At 48.7% G+C, this 18,485-nt stretch overlaps 1 protein-coding gene across 13 annotated transcripts; it reads left to right on the forward strand.

Annotated features, from left to right (window-relative positions):
- The first annotated feature begins 1,168 nt into the window (after positions 1 to 1,168).
- On the forward strand, positions 1,169 to 13,923 carry Hexim2 (HEXIM P-TEFb complex subunit 2). Of its 13 annotated transcripts, NM_001107054.2 has the most exons (5): positions 8,161 to 8,263; positions 8,664 to 8,750; positions 9,425 to 9,568; positions 9,667 to 9,773; positions 12,911 to 13,923. In NM_001107054.2, the coding sequence occupies exons 4-5, from the start codon at positions 9,711 to 9,713 to the stop codon at positions 13,787 to 13,789; spliced, it is 942 nt and encodes a 313-aa protein (NP_001100524.1). In that variant the 5' UTR covers positions 8,161 to 8,263; positions 8,664 to 8,750; positions 9,425 to 9,568; positions 9,667 to 9,710; the 3' UTR covers positions 13,790 to 13,923. The 13 variants fall into 13 exon arrangements, with proteins under 13 accessions (XP_006247577.1, XP_006247576.1, XP_017452818.1 ...); XM_006247515.5 differs by lacking the exon at positions 9,425 to 9,568 and having other exon boundaries at positions 1,169 to 8,263; positions 9,664 to 9,773; XM_006247514.5 differs by lacking the exon at positions 9,425 to 9,568 and having other exon boundaries at positions 1,169 to 8,263.
- The last annotated feature ends 4,562 nt before the right edge of the window (positions 13,924 to 18,485 follow it).

Genomic DNA, 18,485 nt, shown 5'->3' on the forward strand with positions numbered 1-18,485 from the left:
TTTTCAAATTTAACCCTATTGATTTGAGTGTTTGTTTGGAAACAGGGTCTTGATATGTAGCCCTCCTGGACTGGATAACTCACTGTGTAGACAGAACTGTTTGAATTTACAGTAATTCACCTGTGTGTGTCTCCAAAGTGCTAGAGTTACAGGTATGTAGCACCGCTCCCAGCTATGTATTCATTTACTTTACTGTGACCAGGCCTCCATTATGTTGCCCAAGCTAGTCCCAATTTCTAGGCTCCAGAAATCTCCTGCCTTCTCTTCCCAGCAGCATGGAGTGCATTACGCTGGGCTCAGAAAAGCAATTTTTAAAAAAAGTTTATTTATTTTATGTATATGAGTACCCTGACTTCATGCACACCAGAAGAGGGCATCAGATTGCATTACAGATGGTTGTGAGCCATCACGATGTGGTTGCTGGGATATGAACTCAGGAACTCTGGAAGAGCAGCCAGTGCTCTTAATCCCTGAGCCATCTCTTCAGCCCCTAGAAAAGCAATTTTTAAATTTAAGACAAAGGTCTCAAAGCTCAGAACTCACTATGTAGTTAAAGCTGGCCTTCAATTCCTGATCCTCCTGCTTCCTCCCAAGTGCTGGGTATATAGGTATGACCACCATGTCCAGCTCAGTAATTAAAGAAAATATTAATTTTAGATTCCGAAATAATATTGGAGCTGCTGACCATAGGGTAAAGACAGCTATACTTTGCAGGTAGATGAATAGAAATGATCTAGGAAACAAAAATTGAGTCACTGACCAAAATGTCTTAGAATATTTAATGGTTACCATTTGGGTTCTTGATTTTTTATTTTGTTTTGTTGACAGGATTTTATTATGTATTCCTGGCTGTCCTGAAACTTTCTAGATAGACCAGGCTGGCCTCAAACTCAGAGATCCTTCTGCCTCTGCCTCTCGAGTGAAGGCAATGAAGGTGTACACTACTACAGCCAGCACCATTTGGGTTATTAGACTGAGATTTAGATCAGTAATTTAACTCTTGCAAATCTTCCCAATAGTTCCAGATTTCGTTCAGTATGTGGAATATGCAGAAGTCCTTCGTCTCAGTCCCTAGCATCTCCCAGCAACCTCCAAATGTGGCATGGTGGTATACCTTTCATTCAGTGCTTGCAATTTTAAGTGGAGGCAAGAAGATCAGGAGTTCAAGGCCATCCCCAATTACCTGCTGAGTTTGAGGCCAGTCTGGTCTACACTAGATTCTACCTCAGAAAAACAAAACTACTTAAAACTTTTTCTTGAGTTTTACTTATAAGGAGGAAATTTGATTATGAAATACTATGTAATGACATGGACAGTAACTCTAGTTCTCTAACAAACCTTTACACACCAACAAACTTCAAAGGCTGAGCTGCTATAGGAAGCTAGTAATAAGTCTTGCAAAACCTAGTATGATTTTTCCAGTTCCCAAAAGCAGTGCCAATGTTTTTTATTTCTTTTCTTTTCTTCCCTTTTTTTTTTTTTTAAAGAGTCCTCACTGTGCTGAACAAGGTGGTACCTACCATCAACCTCAGCACCCAGGAGGCAGAGGGAGGAGACTTTTTTTGAGTTCGGAGCCAGCCTGGTTTACAGAGGAAGTTCCAGATCAGCCAGGGTTACAGAGAGACCATGTTTCAAACACCACCACCCAGAAACAGAAGTAAGGAGAGAGAGTCTCACTGTGACGTAAGCTGACTAGAATTTGCTGTGTGGCTCAGGCTGGCACTGAACTCTTAGCAATTTCCCTGCTTCGGCCTTCTAACTGTTGGGATTACAAATATGAGGTACCACACCCACCTTCAACACCCAACCCCTAAGAATTGTAAAAATTCAGGGTTGGGGAGATCATTTAGTATGTAAGGGGTTGATCATTAAACATGAGAACCAGAGTTTTTTCCTCAGAGCCTGCTGGCCAATCAAACATCAGCTCTGGGCTGGAGAGATGGCTCAGTGGTTAAGAACACCGACTGCTCTTTCAGAGGTCCTGAGTTCAAATCCCAGCAACCACATGGTGGCTCACAACCATCTGTAATGGGATCCAATGCCCTCTTCTGGTGTGTCTGAAGACAGCAACAGTGTACTCATATACAAAATAAAATAAATAAATCTTTAAAAACAAAAAAAAAAAAAAAACAAAAAAAAAAAAAACCATCAGCTCTGGCTTCAGTGAGACCCTGTCTCAAAAGACAAAGTGGAAAGCAAAAGAGAAAGACACCTGACATCTATGGCCTCTGGATGCATATGCAACCTGCACACATCACACATACACAAGTAAAAAAATCCAGAAGGGGACATTATTTTCTATGTAGCTTTGCAGTGCAGGATATCATGTAACCCAAGCTGCTCCCCCCACCCCCTTCCCCCTTTTCCAGCTACAGCTGGCCTTGAATTCCTGATCCTCTGGCCTTAAATTTCCTCATGGTTAGAGCTACAGCTGTTTGACACATCTAGCCCCTATCCCTTTTTTGTTTTGAGATGAGGTCTCTCACTATGTAGCTCTGGGCTTGGAACTCAATATGTAGACCAGGCTGGCCTTGAATTCTCAAAGATATGCTGGCCTTTGAGAGTGCTGAGATTAAAGGCATGTTCCACCAAGTCCATTTCTGTATTTTTTTAAGTTTAATTGGGCTGGAGAGATGGCTCAGTGGTTAAGAGCACTGAATGCTCTTCCAGAGGTCATGAGTTCAAATCCCAGCAACCACAGGGTGGTTCACAACCATCTGTAACGAGATCTGATGCCCTCTTCTGGTGTGTCTGAAGACAGTGACAGTGTACTCATCATATATAAAATGAATAAATAAAATTTTTAAAAAAAAGTTTAGGGTTGGGGATTTAGCTCAGTGGTAGAGCGCTTGCCTAGCAAGCACAAGGCCCTGGGTTCGGTCCCCAGCTCTGGAAAAAAAAAAAAAAGATTTGTAAAAAAAAAGTTTAATTTATATGAGTATTTTACCTACATGTGTGTGCACCATGCACATGCCTGGTACCGGAGGAGGTCAAAATTGTGTTGGATCACCTGGAACTGGAGTAACACACAGTTATGAGGCACCATGTGGGTGTTAAGTTACTGAACACGGGTCTCCTCTAAGAGCAGAAAGTGCTCTTAACCATAAGCACATACAAACTATTACTGGTCTTCAGTGAAGGAAAACTACATTCCTGAATCCCACCCCCTGAGAGAAGCAGGTAGATATCTGTGAGCTATGCCAGTCAGAACTGCAGTGAGACCTTTTCTTAAAACCCACAACAGGGCTGGAGAGATGGCTCAGTGGTTAAGAGCACCCGACTGCTCTTCCAGAGGTCATGAGTTCAATTCCCAGCAACCACATGGTGGCTCACAACCATCTGTAAAGAGATCCGATTCCCTCTTCTGGTGTATCTGAAGACAGCTACAGTGTACTTATATATAATAAATGAATAAATCTTTAAAAAAAAAACCCACAACAGGCACCCACGTATCATGTATGGTGAGAGCGCCTTTAGTCCAGGCAGTCAGGTGGAGAGCTGTGAGTTTGAGGCCAGCCTGGCCTACATGGTGAGTCCCAGGGCAGCCTACACATATAGTGAGACCCTGTCCTGAACAAAAACCAAAGCCCCAAACCAAACCAAACCAAACAGTTTTCTACGCTGAAGCTAACCTTACGGATTCTGGGACACATCACGTAGAGGAATGTGTGAGGAGCCATCTCACCATCTCTCTAGGGAGCTGACAAAGACAACTGGCTCCAGTCTCTAGAAGGCTAGGGAGGAAATGAATGGAGTTGGACGCCTACCTTAAGGCTTTATTATTTTAATCATGTGTCTGTGTGTGGGGTGCAGGAGCACGAGCAGGGGCTGGACTCCCTGGAGGTGGAGAGACAAGCAGTTGTGAGAACCCCTGATGTGGGTGCTGGGAACTGAACGCAGGCTCCCTACAGGAGCACTTTGCACTCTTTACCACTGAGCCATCTCTCCAGCACTGGAGGCTGCTTTAAACATGGAATTCTGCATACCCAGATAATGCCGATGCAACTTTCAGGCAACAGCAGAAATCAAATTTGGAACTGGAAGGAACATCCTTTTAGTTCTTAATGGTCACTTAGCCTAATTAACATTCAAACAATCAGAAGAGAGTAAAAAAACCACACCAAACCAAACCCACACACGTGATGGTGCACATCTAACCCTTGCTTTGGCTCCTTATTGAGTTCATGGCCAGTCTGCGCTATACAGTGAATTCCAGGATCGCCAGGGCTGTGCAATGAGTCTGGTCTCCAGGAAAAAAGTGGGGTCCTGGGGGATAAATCATGGGAGAAGGGAACTTACACACAGAAGCATAAATGTTTCAGAAGCAGGGGTTGGGGATTTAGCTCAGTGGTAGAGCGCTTGCCTAGCAAGCGCAAGGCCCTGGGTTCAGTCCCCAGCTCCGGAAAAAAAAAAAGAAAACAAACAAACAGAATTAGGGACTGAGGCATTTAGGGCTTTCATGAGCTACCATCTCACCTTGCTAAATCTATTCTTTTTACTCATGTTGTATATGAGCATGCAGGTCCACGTGCATGTGAATACACATACACACGTAGATGGAGGGAGGCTGGAGGGTAATCCTTGGTGCCATCTATCTGCACCATTTCCCAGTCAGACTATTTACTGGAGACAAACACTCTTACTTGTGGACTAGCCAAGTACACTCAGCAAACCCCAGGAATCTGCCTGTCTGTCTCCCTAACACCCCCTGTCCTGACAAGGATTTTTGTGTAGCCCTGGCTGTCCTAGAACTTGCTTTACAGACCAGGTTAACCTCAAACTCAGAGATCTGCCTGCCTCTGCCTCCTGAGAAGAAATGCCCACCACCTTTTGTGTAGGTCTGAGTGTCTGCCTGCATGAATACATGTGCACCTCATGCATGCCTGAACTCAGACAAGAGCTCTGGAACTGGCATTAGGCACATTCTACTTTGTGGGTGCTGGGAATTGAACACGGATCCACTGCAAGGACAGCAAGTGCTCTAAACTGCTGAACATCACTCTAGTCCCCCCCCGCCCCCCCTTTTTTTGAACTTGGGTTCTAGAGACAGAACTTAGGTCTTCCTGCTTAAATACTCACTGGCTGAGCCATCTCTCCCTCCCATTGTTTGTGTTTTGAGACCGGGTCTTACTGTAACTCAGATTGTTATCTAGTCAATCCACCTTGCCTCAGCACCCAGAGTAGGATTACACCCAGGTCCTCCCAACTATTTAAAAATCAGGAATGGAAAAGCTCATGTGTCATCCTTAAGTACTGTTGAGCCTTCATGTATAAATGAGTAACAAACTTCTGCCCCCCATAGTAATGCTACTTAGTAGCATCCAAAGGTTTAGCCAAATTGCTTTACAATGGAGGACAAGTCAGGAGACCTGAGGATCCTCCTCTAATAAACTCTTGACAGAAAACCACAAAGATAACCCCTAGACCCCCTTTCAGCTGCTGGGCCTTTGACTCCCACCAAGTTCAGTGTCAGGCTTTCCTAACTCACTCATCCTCCACCCCACTCTCCACTCCTGTGAATGCTATGCAAAGTGCTCTCCTGCCCAGCCACATCCCCATCTTTCTCAGACAGGATCTTCAACCTGTAGCCAAGGTTAGCCTCCAACTTGTGGGTAATCCTGCCTCTGCCTCCCAAGTGCTGGCATTAACATCAGCCCCCATACCTAGCTCATCGTCTCTTGATCAGGGCAGTCAACATGAAAAAAAAAGGAACTACAAGGATGAGCACTGGACTGTGGCTTCAGTTAGAGTGTTGGATGTCACCAAGAACCCTAGGCTAAGGTAGGTGGCCTTCCAAGAAATTTAAGGCCAATGAACTCTACAAAGTGGGTTCTAGGCCATCTTGGACTATAGAGCAAGGCCATGACTCAAAATAAAAAAAAAAAAAAAAAAAAGAAGAAGAAAAAAAAAAGAGTAGTTCACAGTTCTGATTAAGAGCTTTAATAGGGGCTAGGGATGTAGCTCAGTGGACAGGATAATTGTCCACAATGCACAAAGCCGTGGATTCAATCCCTAATATCACATAAATTGTGTATGATAGTTACATTCCTGTAATCTCAGCATTCACAAAGTATGGATAGGATGATTATGAGTTCAAAAGTTATTCTTGGCTACATAGAGAGTTCAAAGCTAGCAAGTGCTACAGTAGACCGTCTTAATTAATCTTAGTTGTGACTGAACACAATGGTATACACCTGAGAACACTGGAGGAGCTCAAGCAGATAGTTTCAGGTCATGGGCCAAATAGTGAGAGCAAACAACGACATCATCATCATCACAAGAAGAGGAGGAAGAGGAAGAGGAGGAGGAGAAGGTAGTGATGGTAGAAGAGGAAGAGGAAGAGAAGGAAGAAGAAGAGGACAACAGCCATAAGGCTGTGTAAAGGCACTTGCTACTAAGTCTGACAACAGGAGTTGCATCCCTGGAAACCTAGGCAGTGGGAGAACAGCCTTATAAATTCTGACCTCCACAACTGAGCATGTGGAAACACAAAGGAAGTAAATAAATAGTATTGGGTTTCATGGTGTCTTCCTATAATCCAAGGATTTGGGAGGTGGAGGAAGGAAGTTCAAGGCCAGCTTAAACTAAACGAGTTCAGGGTTAGTCTGGGCTATCTGAAACCCTTGTCTCAAAGGAACAAGGGGAAAAACAAGCTGATGTAGTAGCTCATACCTGTAACACTAACACATGGTTGAGGCAGGAGGATTACTTCAAGTTTCAGTCCAGCCTGGGGTGGAGTTAAGACATCTCAAAAAACCAAACCAGTCAATAATGATCAGGTATTGTTTGTTGTTTTGTTTGCACAGTAGACTTAATTTTTTTTTCTTTCAGAGCATCTGAGGTATGGAGGGAAAAATTAGTTACAACTATGAAGCCTTTACCCCATTTAAGACTGTTTTGAGATAAGTCTCTGCTAGTGGCCCTGGCTGGCTGGCCTCAAATTTGTAAGAGATCCATCACATCCAGCCACAAACTTTTTGCCACAAACTTTTTTTTATTAATACAGGGGCAGTCCTTCAACCCTGAAGAAACTTTCATGGGTCCTACAGTTGTTAAAGCAAAGGCCAGGAGTTAGATCATCTATAACTAGCAGTAAAATTCCATTACGAGGTATCCCAGATACCAATGGCTAGTTAACCACCTACTTCAGAGCCTTACCTGGACACGCTTCTAACTGACAGCTGAACTACAAAGCTATCATTTGAAGGTGTAGCCAGGACATCTTTAGGAAACAAGATATTTAACCTGGAGTTCAGTAAGAGAACATCACGTCAAACTCCAGCCTTTTTAAATGCTGGCAGCGCTATAATGTTAGGTTATAAGTTTATTCTTTCAAAGGTCTCCCCAATATCCTGTGTAACACACAAAGTAGACCAAAACTTAAGTACCCTCTACATCTACATAAGAGATGGCTCCAATTACAATGGAACAGTGGCACAGAAAATACTTTCATTAGTTTGTGGAACAAGATTTTAAACGGGATATTGTGTAGACTTACAAAAAAAAAAATCACATTGGAATTAACTCCCTTTGCCCTTGTAGCACAGCCATTTCGCCCCTAAGTTACGGCTCAGATTTCAAAATGCAAACAGATGTTTTTGAAGCATCCGAAATGGGCCACTCCATTTCTATTACTGGACTGTGGTGACTGAAATTATTTTCTGTCCCAATCCTGCAAAGGGCATAACCCCCATCCCTTTGGCGTAAAAATTTGAAGTGGGGCAGCACACTTCAGATGTTTCCAAAAGTGGATGGTGACGTTCGAGGTCAGGCCATTGGGGGAGTCGGGGCCCGACGGGAAAAATCTTGAGGGCAAGAGAGCCCAGAAATTTCCAAGCACTAAGCTCGAGCTTTTCACGTGCCCGGATCTGGTCGATCCCAGGGGGAGTCGGTGGTTGCTATAGAAGTTAGAGGGTTGTTACTTTTCACAGCCCTGAGAGGTGGGATGGCCACGGTGTATGGGGGTGGGGAGGTGGGTGCAATCCGGACGGGCCGCCAGCTGACTAGCACTACTGAGGGCATGCGGCCAGAGTTGCAACCTCGGCCCGTCCCCGCGAGCCAGTGTCTCCAACTGGCGTCGCGCCCACCTCGTCCTTCAGATGGGGGTCCAGCTACGCCGGGCCTTGCAGCCATACCCAGGATGAATGGGGGTGAGGAGAGGCCTTGGCAGAGCTCGGCCTCAGGATCTCGTCCCGGTGGAGGTACAGCAAAGGGGAAGCCGTCTTACTGGCCTTTCCTCTGCTGAGATCACGGGAAATACGCGGTAATTACCCCCAAAAACCCGCTCTCAAAGGCGAGGCGGCTAGGTTGCCGGGACGGTTTGAGGACTGGGCTCGGCCGGGGAGACGCCAACCTTCACCCTTCCCGGCCCCCGACCCAACTCCCCGCCGTCTCCCGGCGCCGCCACTTCAGGCAGCCCACTCGGCCCGGCCTCTCCCCGCGCCCGGACCACCCCCCATGGGGTGCTCTCACTGCGCAGCGAGTCCCTCCGCTGCCTCCTCCCAGCCCAAAATGGCGGCGGCGGCGGCCACCGAGCTGCTCGTCGCCTTCCTCTAGGCTAGGGAATCCCTCCGCGCATAAGCCCCGCCCCTGTGAGCCGGATCTAGATTTCTCTCTGGTAAAGACTAACGCCATCAATGAACTCTTTAATTGAATCTTGACAGGGCGGGTCCAGTTGTGCTTCCGCACAGCTAGTTGTTGACAAAAGTAGGAAGACTGGCAGACAAGCGACCCAATCAAAAGAGAGATCGGTGAGCGCGGGACGTCCACGCAAAAGCAGATAGGTTTTGGCGTTCTTAGGCATGGTTGTTGACGTAATGGGAGCTTGAAAGTATCCTGGGCTGCTTTCCTAGTGTCGAAGAACTACAACCCCCAGCAGTCACTGCGCTGCCAGGCTGTACTCTTCGCCTCTCCACCTCCCCCCATCTTAGTGCTTGAGCGGCTTGGCCAGAGCTGCTGCTACTGCAGCAAGAGGTAGGGCTGAGGCGTTGAGAATTTCATGGACAGGCGGTCGCACAGAAAGACACACAGAGGTAGTGGTGTACACTAAGCCCTTGACAGCAAATAGGTCAGTCCCACCTTTGCTAAACCTCCCTTCCATGACTATTTTCCTTCTTCCAAGAAATCCATTTTTACTCCCATTTGATTTTTTTTTTCCTGTCAGTTGCATGTAGTATGAAGACCTCTTTCCTCTATTTCCCCATCCCTTGAGGCAGGAGAGTTGCCGTCCTGCCCCTGTAGACAAAAAGACTTTAGCCATAGGCTCTGACCGGGTCCCAGCCTAGGGAGGTTGAAGGTGGTCAAGATAGGGACTTCCAGGAGCTACAGACCCACCCCATCCACAGCTTCCCCCAAGCAGTTTCCTTTCTGCGTGACAGAGTTTAGGCCTACCTTCCTAACTGCCAGCCTGATCTTTACTTATTAGGAGAGCAGATGCCCGGGGGCCTGAGGGAACAGGATTGGAAAGAGGGTCTCGCTCTCCCATTTGGTCCCTTGCTGGCTAGAAGTGTGAAAACGAGGGTACGGAAGCAACCTTCAGAGTCTTCATTTGAAAGTGAAGCCCATGCAGGTCTGGGGCCACAAAATGGCTGCTGATGCTGGGACAAACAATTGCTGACCAACCAGATTCTGCCTGAGGACTTAGGTTTCTGTTGTTGTTCAAAGCAGGTGACAGTAGTTAAAGGCATCATCTACTGAAAGAGTAGGAGAAGATGGCCACTCTGAACCATACCAACTGTAATTCAGCGTCACCAGCTGCTCTGGAGAAGACGAAGGTAAGTACTCACCCCTCCCAGCCACCTGAAAGCCCTAAACACGGGGTCAAATAGCTGAAATCCTAGGGGTTTTTTGTTCTGTCTTGTTTGTTTGTTGGTAGATTTAGAAAACCACTGTTTTATTTTATTTTTGTTTGTTTGAGACAGGGGTTTTTCTGTGTATCCCCAGCTGGTCTCGAACTTGCAACAACATACTTCTTCAGCTTTATAAGTGCTAAAATTATAGCCTGCACCACCTCACCCAGCTAGAAAGCCAGTGTTTTAAATGAGACTGTACCGTGCTCTGGGAAATAGGCCAGAATGTGATTCAATGATATCTCATGAATTCCTAAAAGCTCTTCAAGGTAGATGTTATTTCCAATAGACAGAAGCTAAGGTTTGGAGAGCTGCAATACCTTTTCCAGAATCACCCAGCCTGTAAGCAACAAAATCCCACTTTCCATTTAGGGTCTTAAGATAACAGAACCTTGACAGGTGACCTCAAGGACAAATAACCTGGTTAGAGATTTGAGCTTCAAAAGCATTTTTTTTTCAGGCTGAGAACCAAGAATGAAACAGGACAAGAGGTTTTGGTGTACAGGTTGGCAGGCAGGGCAGGAAAACCTCAGAAGAGAGAGAGAGAAAGCTCCTAAGTCCTCAGTAAATGGCACCTTACTATGGGCCGACATTGGGAACCCACAGAGTCGGGCCCACACTGTCTCGAGTTGGCCTTCTTTACCCATCACCACAGCGCCAAAATAGCAGAGAGCCAGAAAGCAGAGAGTTGGTTTCTGTTGTTGTTGATTTTGCAGTGCTGGGGATTGAACCCAGGGCCTTGCAAATGCTAGAAAAATGCTTTATCATGGAGCTAGACCCCCAGTTCTTTGTTTTTGTTTGCTGGTTTTTGGCTTTATTTTTTTTTTTTTTCTTTTCCTTTTTTCGGAGCTGGGGACCGAACCCAGGGCCTTGCGCTTGCTAGGCAAGCGCTCTACCACTGAGCTAAATTCCCAACCCCTTTGGCTTTATTTTTTTTTGACAGCGTTTCTCTGCGTAACAGCCCTGACTGCCCTGAAACTCACTTTGGAGATCAGGCTGGCCTGTAACTTAAGAGATCCACTTCCTGAGTGCTGGCATTATGTGCGTGTGTCACGGTGTTTAGCTCAGAGAGGCTTTTAACCCATCCTGCCTAACCTATTCCAGGGTTTCTTAGTGACGTGCCAAGGCTAGCAGGTTGAGAGGGGGCGGGCTACAGAGCTTATCTTTACATTGACGGTGGTGGAGGGGCAAAGCTGTCTTGGTTTTAGTCAGGCATCACTAGGGGACTAAGGCTGGGAACAGGGAAACGACAATACCATACACTAAGCTGTCCTTAATTCCTGGTACTGTGTGTCTCTAGGTGGGCCACAGACATTTTAGTTGGTCGAAGCCACCAGTTAGACAAGGCCAGTCCCTTATGATTGGTAATATTCCTGCAGGTGAAGGACCATGGCACACAACACACACACACACACACACACACACACACACACACACGCGCGCGCTCATTAGGGTGTGTCTGTATACTCACTTACATAGTAAGTAAATAATACAAATTTTAAAAGTAACCCTGCTCAGATGCCGTGATGTGTAAAACAGCCGGTGATAGTGGATATTATTAGAAATCTCCCAAACCACAAACATAGAGCAATTCGTTCCCTATCCTCACACCCAGGACTCCCACCCTCACCACACAGATAAGCAGATGCCCCTTGCATGCACTCCCTCCCTCCCTCTATCTCTCTCCCTCTCTTCTTCCTCCCCCAAGGTCTCATCTTTGTATAGCCCTGGCTTGCCTGGAACAGGCTGGCCTCAGACTCATCCGCTTGCCTCTTGTCACCAAGCCCTGGGATTGATGGATTCTTTCTCTCCCTCTTTAAAGCCTTGAAATCTCACTGCAACCTCCCCTTGGTTAGGGCCTTGCACAGTACATAAATAAACAACCTTGTGTTCACTGAGCAAGGGGTAAAATGTTGCATTCTCAGGGGATGAAGATACATGGTAAGTCGTAACACACCAGGTGCTATCTGTGAGGTTGCCTGTGCGACAAGGTAGAGTAGCTGGGGGAATGGGAGAGCCACTGTCATAGGATCTTCAGGAAGAGCATCACTGAAGAGGCAACATTAGGCCTGAAGCATGGGGAACAGGAAAGGGTACACCATGCAGAGAGCTGAAAGCAGGATTAGTTACCTAATTTTCAGGGAGGGGGCAGGAAATCCCTGTTCAAAAGTTATTAAGTTCAACCCCTGACCTATGATCCTAGCTACTCTGGAGGCCGAGGCAGGTAGATTATAAGTTTGAGACTTGCTTGGATAGAGGGTGAGTTCAAATTCAGCCTGGAAAACTTAGTGAGATTCTATTTCCAAACAAAAGCTAAAGGAGTAGGAATATAGCAGAATGACATCACGCCCGCTGAGCATGCGTGAGACTCTGGCCTGGATAAAGGTATGAAGTTCAGAGCTAGTCATAGTTTCACGTACCTGTTATTGAGGCTGAGGCAGGAGGATGGTGAGTTTGAGACCAGCCTGAGCTACACTGGGAAGACCCCAATTTCAAGGATAGCAGAGCAGTAAACTGAGTGTGAATCCCTTCTGAATGTGGGTACCTGTGGAGGTGTTGAGATAGCCCAGGCTGTCCTTGATCCTGGTTTGAAGTCCTGACTCTCCTGCCTTTTCACCTTAGTGCTGGGATTTACAGTTCTCCACTACCACATGTAGCCTCCCTGTCTTTTCATTCGACTAGTGCTTGTGGAATGCTACTCTAGGTCTGGTATCATTCTGGACTTTGAAATGACCAGCATCTCAGTTAATGGCTTCCCAAGATGCATGAAACCCTGGCTTGCATCCCTAGCGCTGCAGAAACCCAGCATGGTGGCACATATTGTAGCTCAGCCTTCAGGAGGTAGAGGCAGGCAGATCAGAGGTTCAAGGTCATCTTTAGTTCCTCAAGTGAGTTCAAAGCCAACCTGGTCTGTGGTGATGCTATGTCAAAAGAAAAAAAAAAGTGAAGGGGGAGGGGCTAAATAGTGACCACTTGAGGCAAGTGTGAGGCGGCTGGCCGGGCTGGGAAGGACTCCTCTCCCAGAGAAAGGCTATCTGACCCACCCTCCTTCCTCTCTCTAGACTTCTGGTGGTCTTCGGAGCCCCCAGATAGCCCATGAGCCTCATGACTTCGGTGGTTCCCTGCTTCTGCAACCAGGAAGGGAGATTCAATCAGAGGATGAAGGGACTGCCCCAGCCGGCGATGGCTCAAGTTGTAACATTAGGGGTTCTCGAACCCAGAGCCCAGGGGGCTGTTCAGTGGAGGCGGTGCTGGCCCGGAAGAAACACCGTAGGCGGCCATCAAAACGCAAGCGGCACTGGCGGCCATACTTGGAGCTGAGCTGGGCTGAGAAGCAACAGCGGGATGAGAGGCAGAGCCAGAGGGCCTCTCGGGTCCGCCAGGAGATGTTCGCCAAAGGCCAGCCCCTGGCACCCTACAACACCACCCAGTTCCTTATGAATGACCGTGACCTGGAGGAGCCTAACCTCGATGTGCTCCATGGGCCCTCCCACGCGGACTCCGGTGGGGAGAATGAAGCAGGGGACAGTGATGGGCTAGGGCGAGCGCATGGGGAATTTCAGCAGAGGGACTTCTCAGAGGCCTATGAGCGGTACCACACTGAGAGCCTTCAGGGCCGCAGCAAGCAGGAGCTGGTGCGAGACTACCTGGATCTAGAGAGGCGTCTGTCCCAGGCTGAGCAGGAAACTCGGAGGCTTCAGCAGCTTCAGGGACGCCCCAGCAGGCAACCCTGCCAGCAGGTGGAAGAGCTGGCGGCTGAGGTGGAGAGGCTCCGAACTGAAAACCAGCGACTTCGGCAGGAGAACGAGATGTGGAACCGAGAGGGCAGCTACTGTGACCGGGAGAAGACAGCCGCAGAAGGGACCCCTCGGCCCAAGGATGAGGCCCCACTTCAGACCCGCTCGGGCCAGCTGGGTCACAGGGAGGCAGGTGACAGATGAAAGCTACTCCCAGCATACCTGTCTCCACTGAGAACTGCTAAGACAAGGTCAGAGTTTCCCTGCCATTTTCACTGTTGGGTCTTTATTGTCATCTCACTTTTTACCAGAGCAATTAAATGGCCTTGTGAAATCCAGTGAGAGTGGCTAGAATTGATTTTTCTTGAGATTCAAACTTATTTTTAAAAATTTACCGTGTGCCACATGAGCAGAGGCCAGAAGAGAGCTTTGGATCCCCTTGGGGCTGGAGTTACGGACAGTTGCGAGCTGCCATGTGGTGCTGGAAACCGAACGTGGGTCCTCTGGAAGAGAAGAAGGTGCTCCTAACTCCCGAGCCATCTCTCCAGCCCTCTTCATTTCGTAAAGCTTATTTGTACTTTGGAGGAGTTTCCCATAGCCGAGGCTAGCCCCATCGTCTTCCGTCACTTCCCCAGATCTGGGATGACCGATTTGCACCACTTGCCTGGCTTACATTGTGCTGCAGACCAAACCCGGGGCTTCTTGCTTATTAAAGCAAGAGCTCCAGCAACTACAGCACTTCCCAGCCAAAGCCCATCTGTTGGGGCGGAGGGGTGATGGGTCGGGGTTCAGAGGCCGCACCGTTCTCTTAGAGGGGTAGAGTTCGGTTTCCGGCGTCTATCTGCGGATGGTTCACAACTGTCCGCAACTGAAGCTCCCGAGGATCTGATGTCCTCCTGACCTCTGTGACACACCCATGCACACACACACACACACGTGCATACGTATGTAGTGCACATACACACATAAACACACAAATACAAAATCCTACCAAAGAAAATAAAAAACGTGTGACCTGGGGATAAAGGTTAGTGGTGGTAGGGCATCTGCCGAACGTTCTGGAAGCGTGGAGCAAGCCCTTTGTCCCAGAGAGGTCTCAGTTTCCGCTTCTCCAAGCCTGGAGAGACAGCCAACTTCTAGATGGGTCCCCATTTTCTCTCCAGGATACCCAAACCACACTCATGCGTCTCAGAGCAACCATCCTGCACTGAGGGAGTTAGAGGTGGAGGGAGCTCAATCAGGAGCCTTCAGGCTCAGCTCCAATCTGACAGTCCAGTCGGCCTATGGTGGTGGGGATATGGGGGGATTCCTGTAACTCCAGCCTTCTGGCAGGAGGATCACAAGTTCTGAACCAGCTTGTGCTACAGAAAGAGCCTCCTGGTGGAGCTGGAAGTCCCCATGGAAGGAGAAGGCCCAGGCTCGGAGTTTGTACGCCAGGTTCCCTACATTCTCACTACAGTTCAGAGGGCCTCTCCTCTCCTCTCGACAGCCCTTCACTTAGGTTAGTACAGCTTATCCCCTTACCTTTGGGAGGGACATTTACAAATTAGCACTCAGGGCTGGCAGCGAAAGCCCCAACCAGATCCTTAGCAGGAACAGCCTAAGGTAGAAGGGACAGAGGCTGGGTCCTCAGCAGCGTTTCCCGATGTCTCCCTTCACATCCATGTCCTATTGGCCTGAGTGTGTGATCAGTTCCCTGGAAGAGCCTGACTCCACCGTGGAGTGGAGGGAGTCTGCAGAGTGAGCCCTGAGACGCAGTACGCCCCCCTAACCCTCTAGCAGATTCTACCCCTGTGTCATCTTGCTGGTACCAAGCACAACTTCAGCACTAACAGGAATTTAGCTCACCAGTGAGCCCCTGTCTCTGACACCAGAAACAGGGAGGAGCATAGACCTGGAGGATCTAGCCTGCTTTCCCCTTCCAGAGAGGTCTGGAACCACATGAGGCAAGCGCTGGGAATTGAGGGATGGAAATGTTGACAGACCCTGTGCACTGCCAGGACAACTTTTATTTCTGTCCTGCCACACCCAGGCCTGGCCAGCACCTTCTACAACAGACTAACAACAGACTGGAGGGAGGGATTGCTTTCAAGGGAAAGCAAAGTCCCCAGGCTGAGGGATCTGTTCCCAGAGCCCTGGCCAAAGGTTTTGCCTCCTGCTTCTGCATTCCCAGAGTATTGTCCAGAATGCCAGTAGAAACAATTGTCCCCACTTTGCAGACAGAAAAGCTAAGGTTCAGAGAGGAAGTGACTGTCCGGATTCCAGATAGCCTGTCAGGGGCCTGCAGTGTCTGGAAGTCTGGGACCTAAGGGCTGCAGCTTCTTGGCTGCTGCTTTCTGAAAACAGAGCCTGGGGCTGAGGGAGGAGGACCAGTATAAGGTTGTTTACCCAGAAGCAAGGCTCTGCTGTCTGTGTGTGTGTGTGTGTGTGTGTGTGTGTGTGTGTGTGTGTGTGTGTGTGTAACAAGGATGGGAAGAGGAGATTCCAAAGGGCTGCTGGTGTGTGTGGGAGGTGTGTGTACCAGGGTGTGGGTGGTCCATGTGTAGTGTGATGGCAGGTTGCTGGGCAAAGGGCAGGCAGGTAAGGAGGCTGGCCCCTCTTGGACCAGGAGTGTGAGGAAGGAAGGAAAGCTTCCAGACACACACACACACACACACACACACACACACACACGCACACACGCACACACACACAGTGGCTGAAGGGAAGCTTCCAGACACACACACACACACATACACACACACACACACACACAGAGTGACTGAAGGGAAAGTTTACATACAAACACATACACACACACACACACACACACACACACACAGTGGCTGAAGGGAAGCTTCCAGACACACACACACACACACATACACACACACACACACACAGAGTGACTGAAGGGAAAGTTTACATACAAACACATACACACACACACACACACACACAGTGGCTGAAGGGAAGCTTCCAGACATACACACACACACACACACACACACACTCACACACATAGTGGCTGAGCTTCCAGACACACACACACACACACACACACACACACACACACACACACACACACACAGTGGCTGAAGGGAAGCTTCCAGACATACACACACACACACACACACACACACACACACTCACACACATAGTGGCTGAGCTTCCAGACACACACACACACACACACACACACACACGCACACGAGAGTAGCTGAAGGGCTCTTGGCCAGGACAGCACAGAGGTGAATTAATTTTCCTAAGGCTGGGGGGTGGGGATGACAATGGACAGGGTGGAGCAAGAAGAAAACAAAGCGAAGGCTATGATGTGTGAAGGCTCTGGCCTGACTGAAGGGAAAAAGGTCAGTGAAGAAAGTCTTGTCAGCTGCCACCTATAGCTGGTTCCCCATTCAAGTCATCTTGAGAGCTCAGTGCTGGGAAGAGATGGGGACTAGGTGTGAGTCCCTCTCATGTGTCCCCCTCTTGTGCCGTTCTCTCTTTGACAGCCAGATCCTGAGGTCTGGCCTCTTCTCTAAAGTGTACAACAGGCTACTTCCACTTCCTCAGCGCTAAGCTCAGTGGCTCACTTCCTTTGACCTCTTGATGGCTGGGCCAGGTGAGGCCCAGAAAGGAATCCCTTCCTGAGACTGGTCACACTCGGAAGCTTCCCACTATGCCTGCTGGCCTGCCTGGCCAGATCTCTTTTTTTTCCTCTCTCAGAGACTCTCTGACCCCAGGTGGCAGTTCCAGGACCCAGAGGCAGATCCTTCATGCAGTGGGGTCAAGTATGGAAGATAGTAAAGTGGGCGGAGGTACCGGGTTGGGTCTAGAGGAAGCACTGCGATGTAAGGAAGTCAGAGTCTGGAAGAGAGAGTAGCTGGTTGTCATCCCTCTTGAGAACAGCAAGGTTGGCACTGGCCCTTTAAGTGGGGGTGCCAGCCAGTGCCCTCCCCCAGCCAACCCAATTCATGGGCACACTGAGCATGTGCAAGATCTGTGCAAGCGAGGAGGGGAGGAGGTTGGGGGGGGATAGATTCCGGAGGGAGCTTCCCACCCCCCATTTCCTGTAGCTGCCCCCACTCTCCTTCCTGGGTCTGACAAAGGAGCCCATGGTCCTCCCTCAACCCCTCCCCCTCTGTCCACAAACTAGGGGGTGCTTGCCCCCTGTGTCTGCTGAGCTACCAAAGGTTCTGAGGAGGCCCACTGGTCTCCCCAGTGCCTGGAGGTGGTGGTGAGTGCCATCCTGGCTTGTCTGGTGTGGGCGGTGGCCTGTCTTCTGCTACTTACCATGTTCGATTTCATTCCGTCAGTGCCAGGGTGGTTGTTGTGATGTTGCTCTGGAAATGAAACACACAGAAAAGGGTGAGGTCCCTGCCCCCACCCACCAGGAACTGGGGCTCTGCTTAGAGCCCATTAGCCTGGTCCAGGGGATGGACCTCAGCTATCTCTCCTTGCAATATTCAGCATCCTCCCCTGCCGTGGGGAAATCTACTCGCCCCAGCCTCGAACTTGTTTCTGTAGCATCTTCAGCCCCACTGTGCAATGGCTATCCCCGCTCCTTTCCCTAGTCTTTGAACTTAAGGTACCATTCTCTTTTCTTAAATACAACAGGAAGGCTGGGGATGTAGCTCAGTTGGTAGAATGCTTCCTTCCTGTGCATGAAACCCTGGATTAGAGCCTCAGGAGTGCCTACGGCCTGGTATAGTGGCTAATACTTGTAAGGATTACAAGGTCAAAGACATTCATCTCTATGTGAAGCCTTGTCCCCAGAAAGCAACAATACAGGCCTGGAGAGATGGCTCAGTGTTGAAGAGGGCTTGCTGCTCTTCTGAAGGACCAAATTCAGACCCTGTGTTGAGTGGGTCATAGCTGTCTACTCCAGCACCCAGAGATAGATCTGACCACCTCTTCTGAC

This window comes from Rattus norvegicus, chromosome 10 (assembly GCF_036323735.1).
Source record: "Rattus norvegicus strain BN/NHsdMcwi chromosome 10, GRCr8, whole genome shotgun sequence".
Lineage (NCBI taxonomy): Eukaryota > Metazoa > Chordata > Mammalia > Rodentia > Muridae > Rattus > Rattus norvegicus.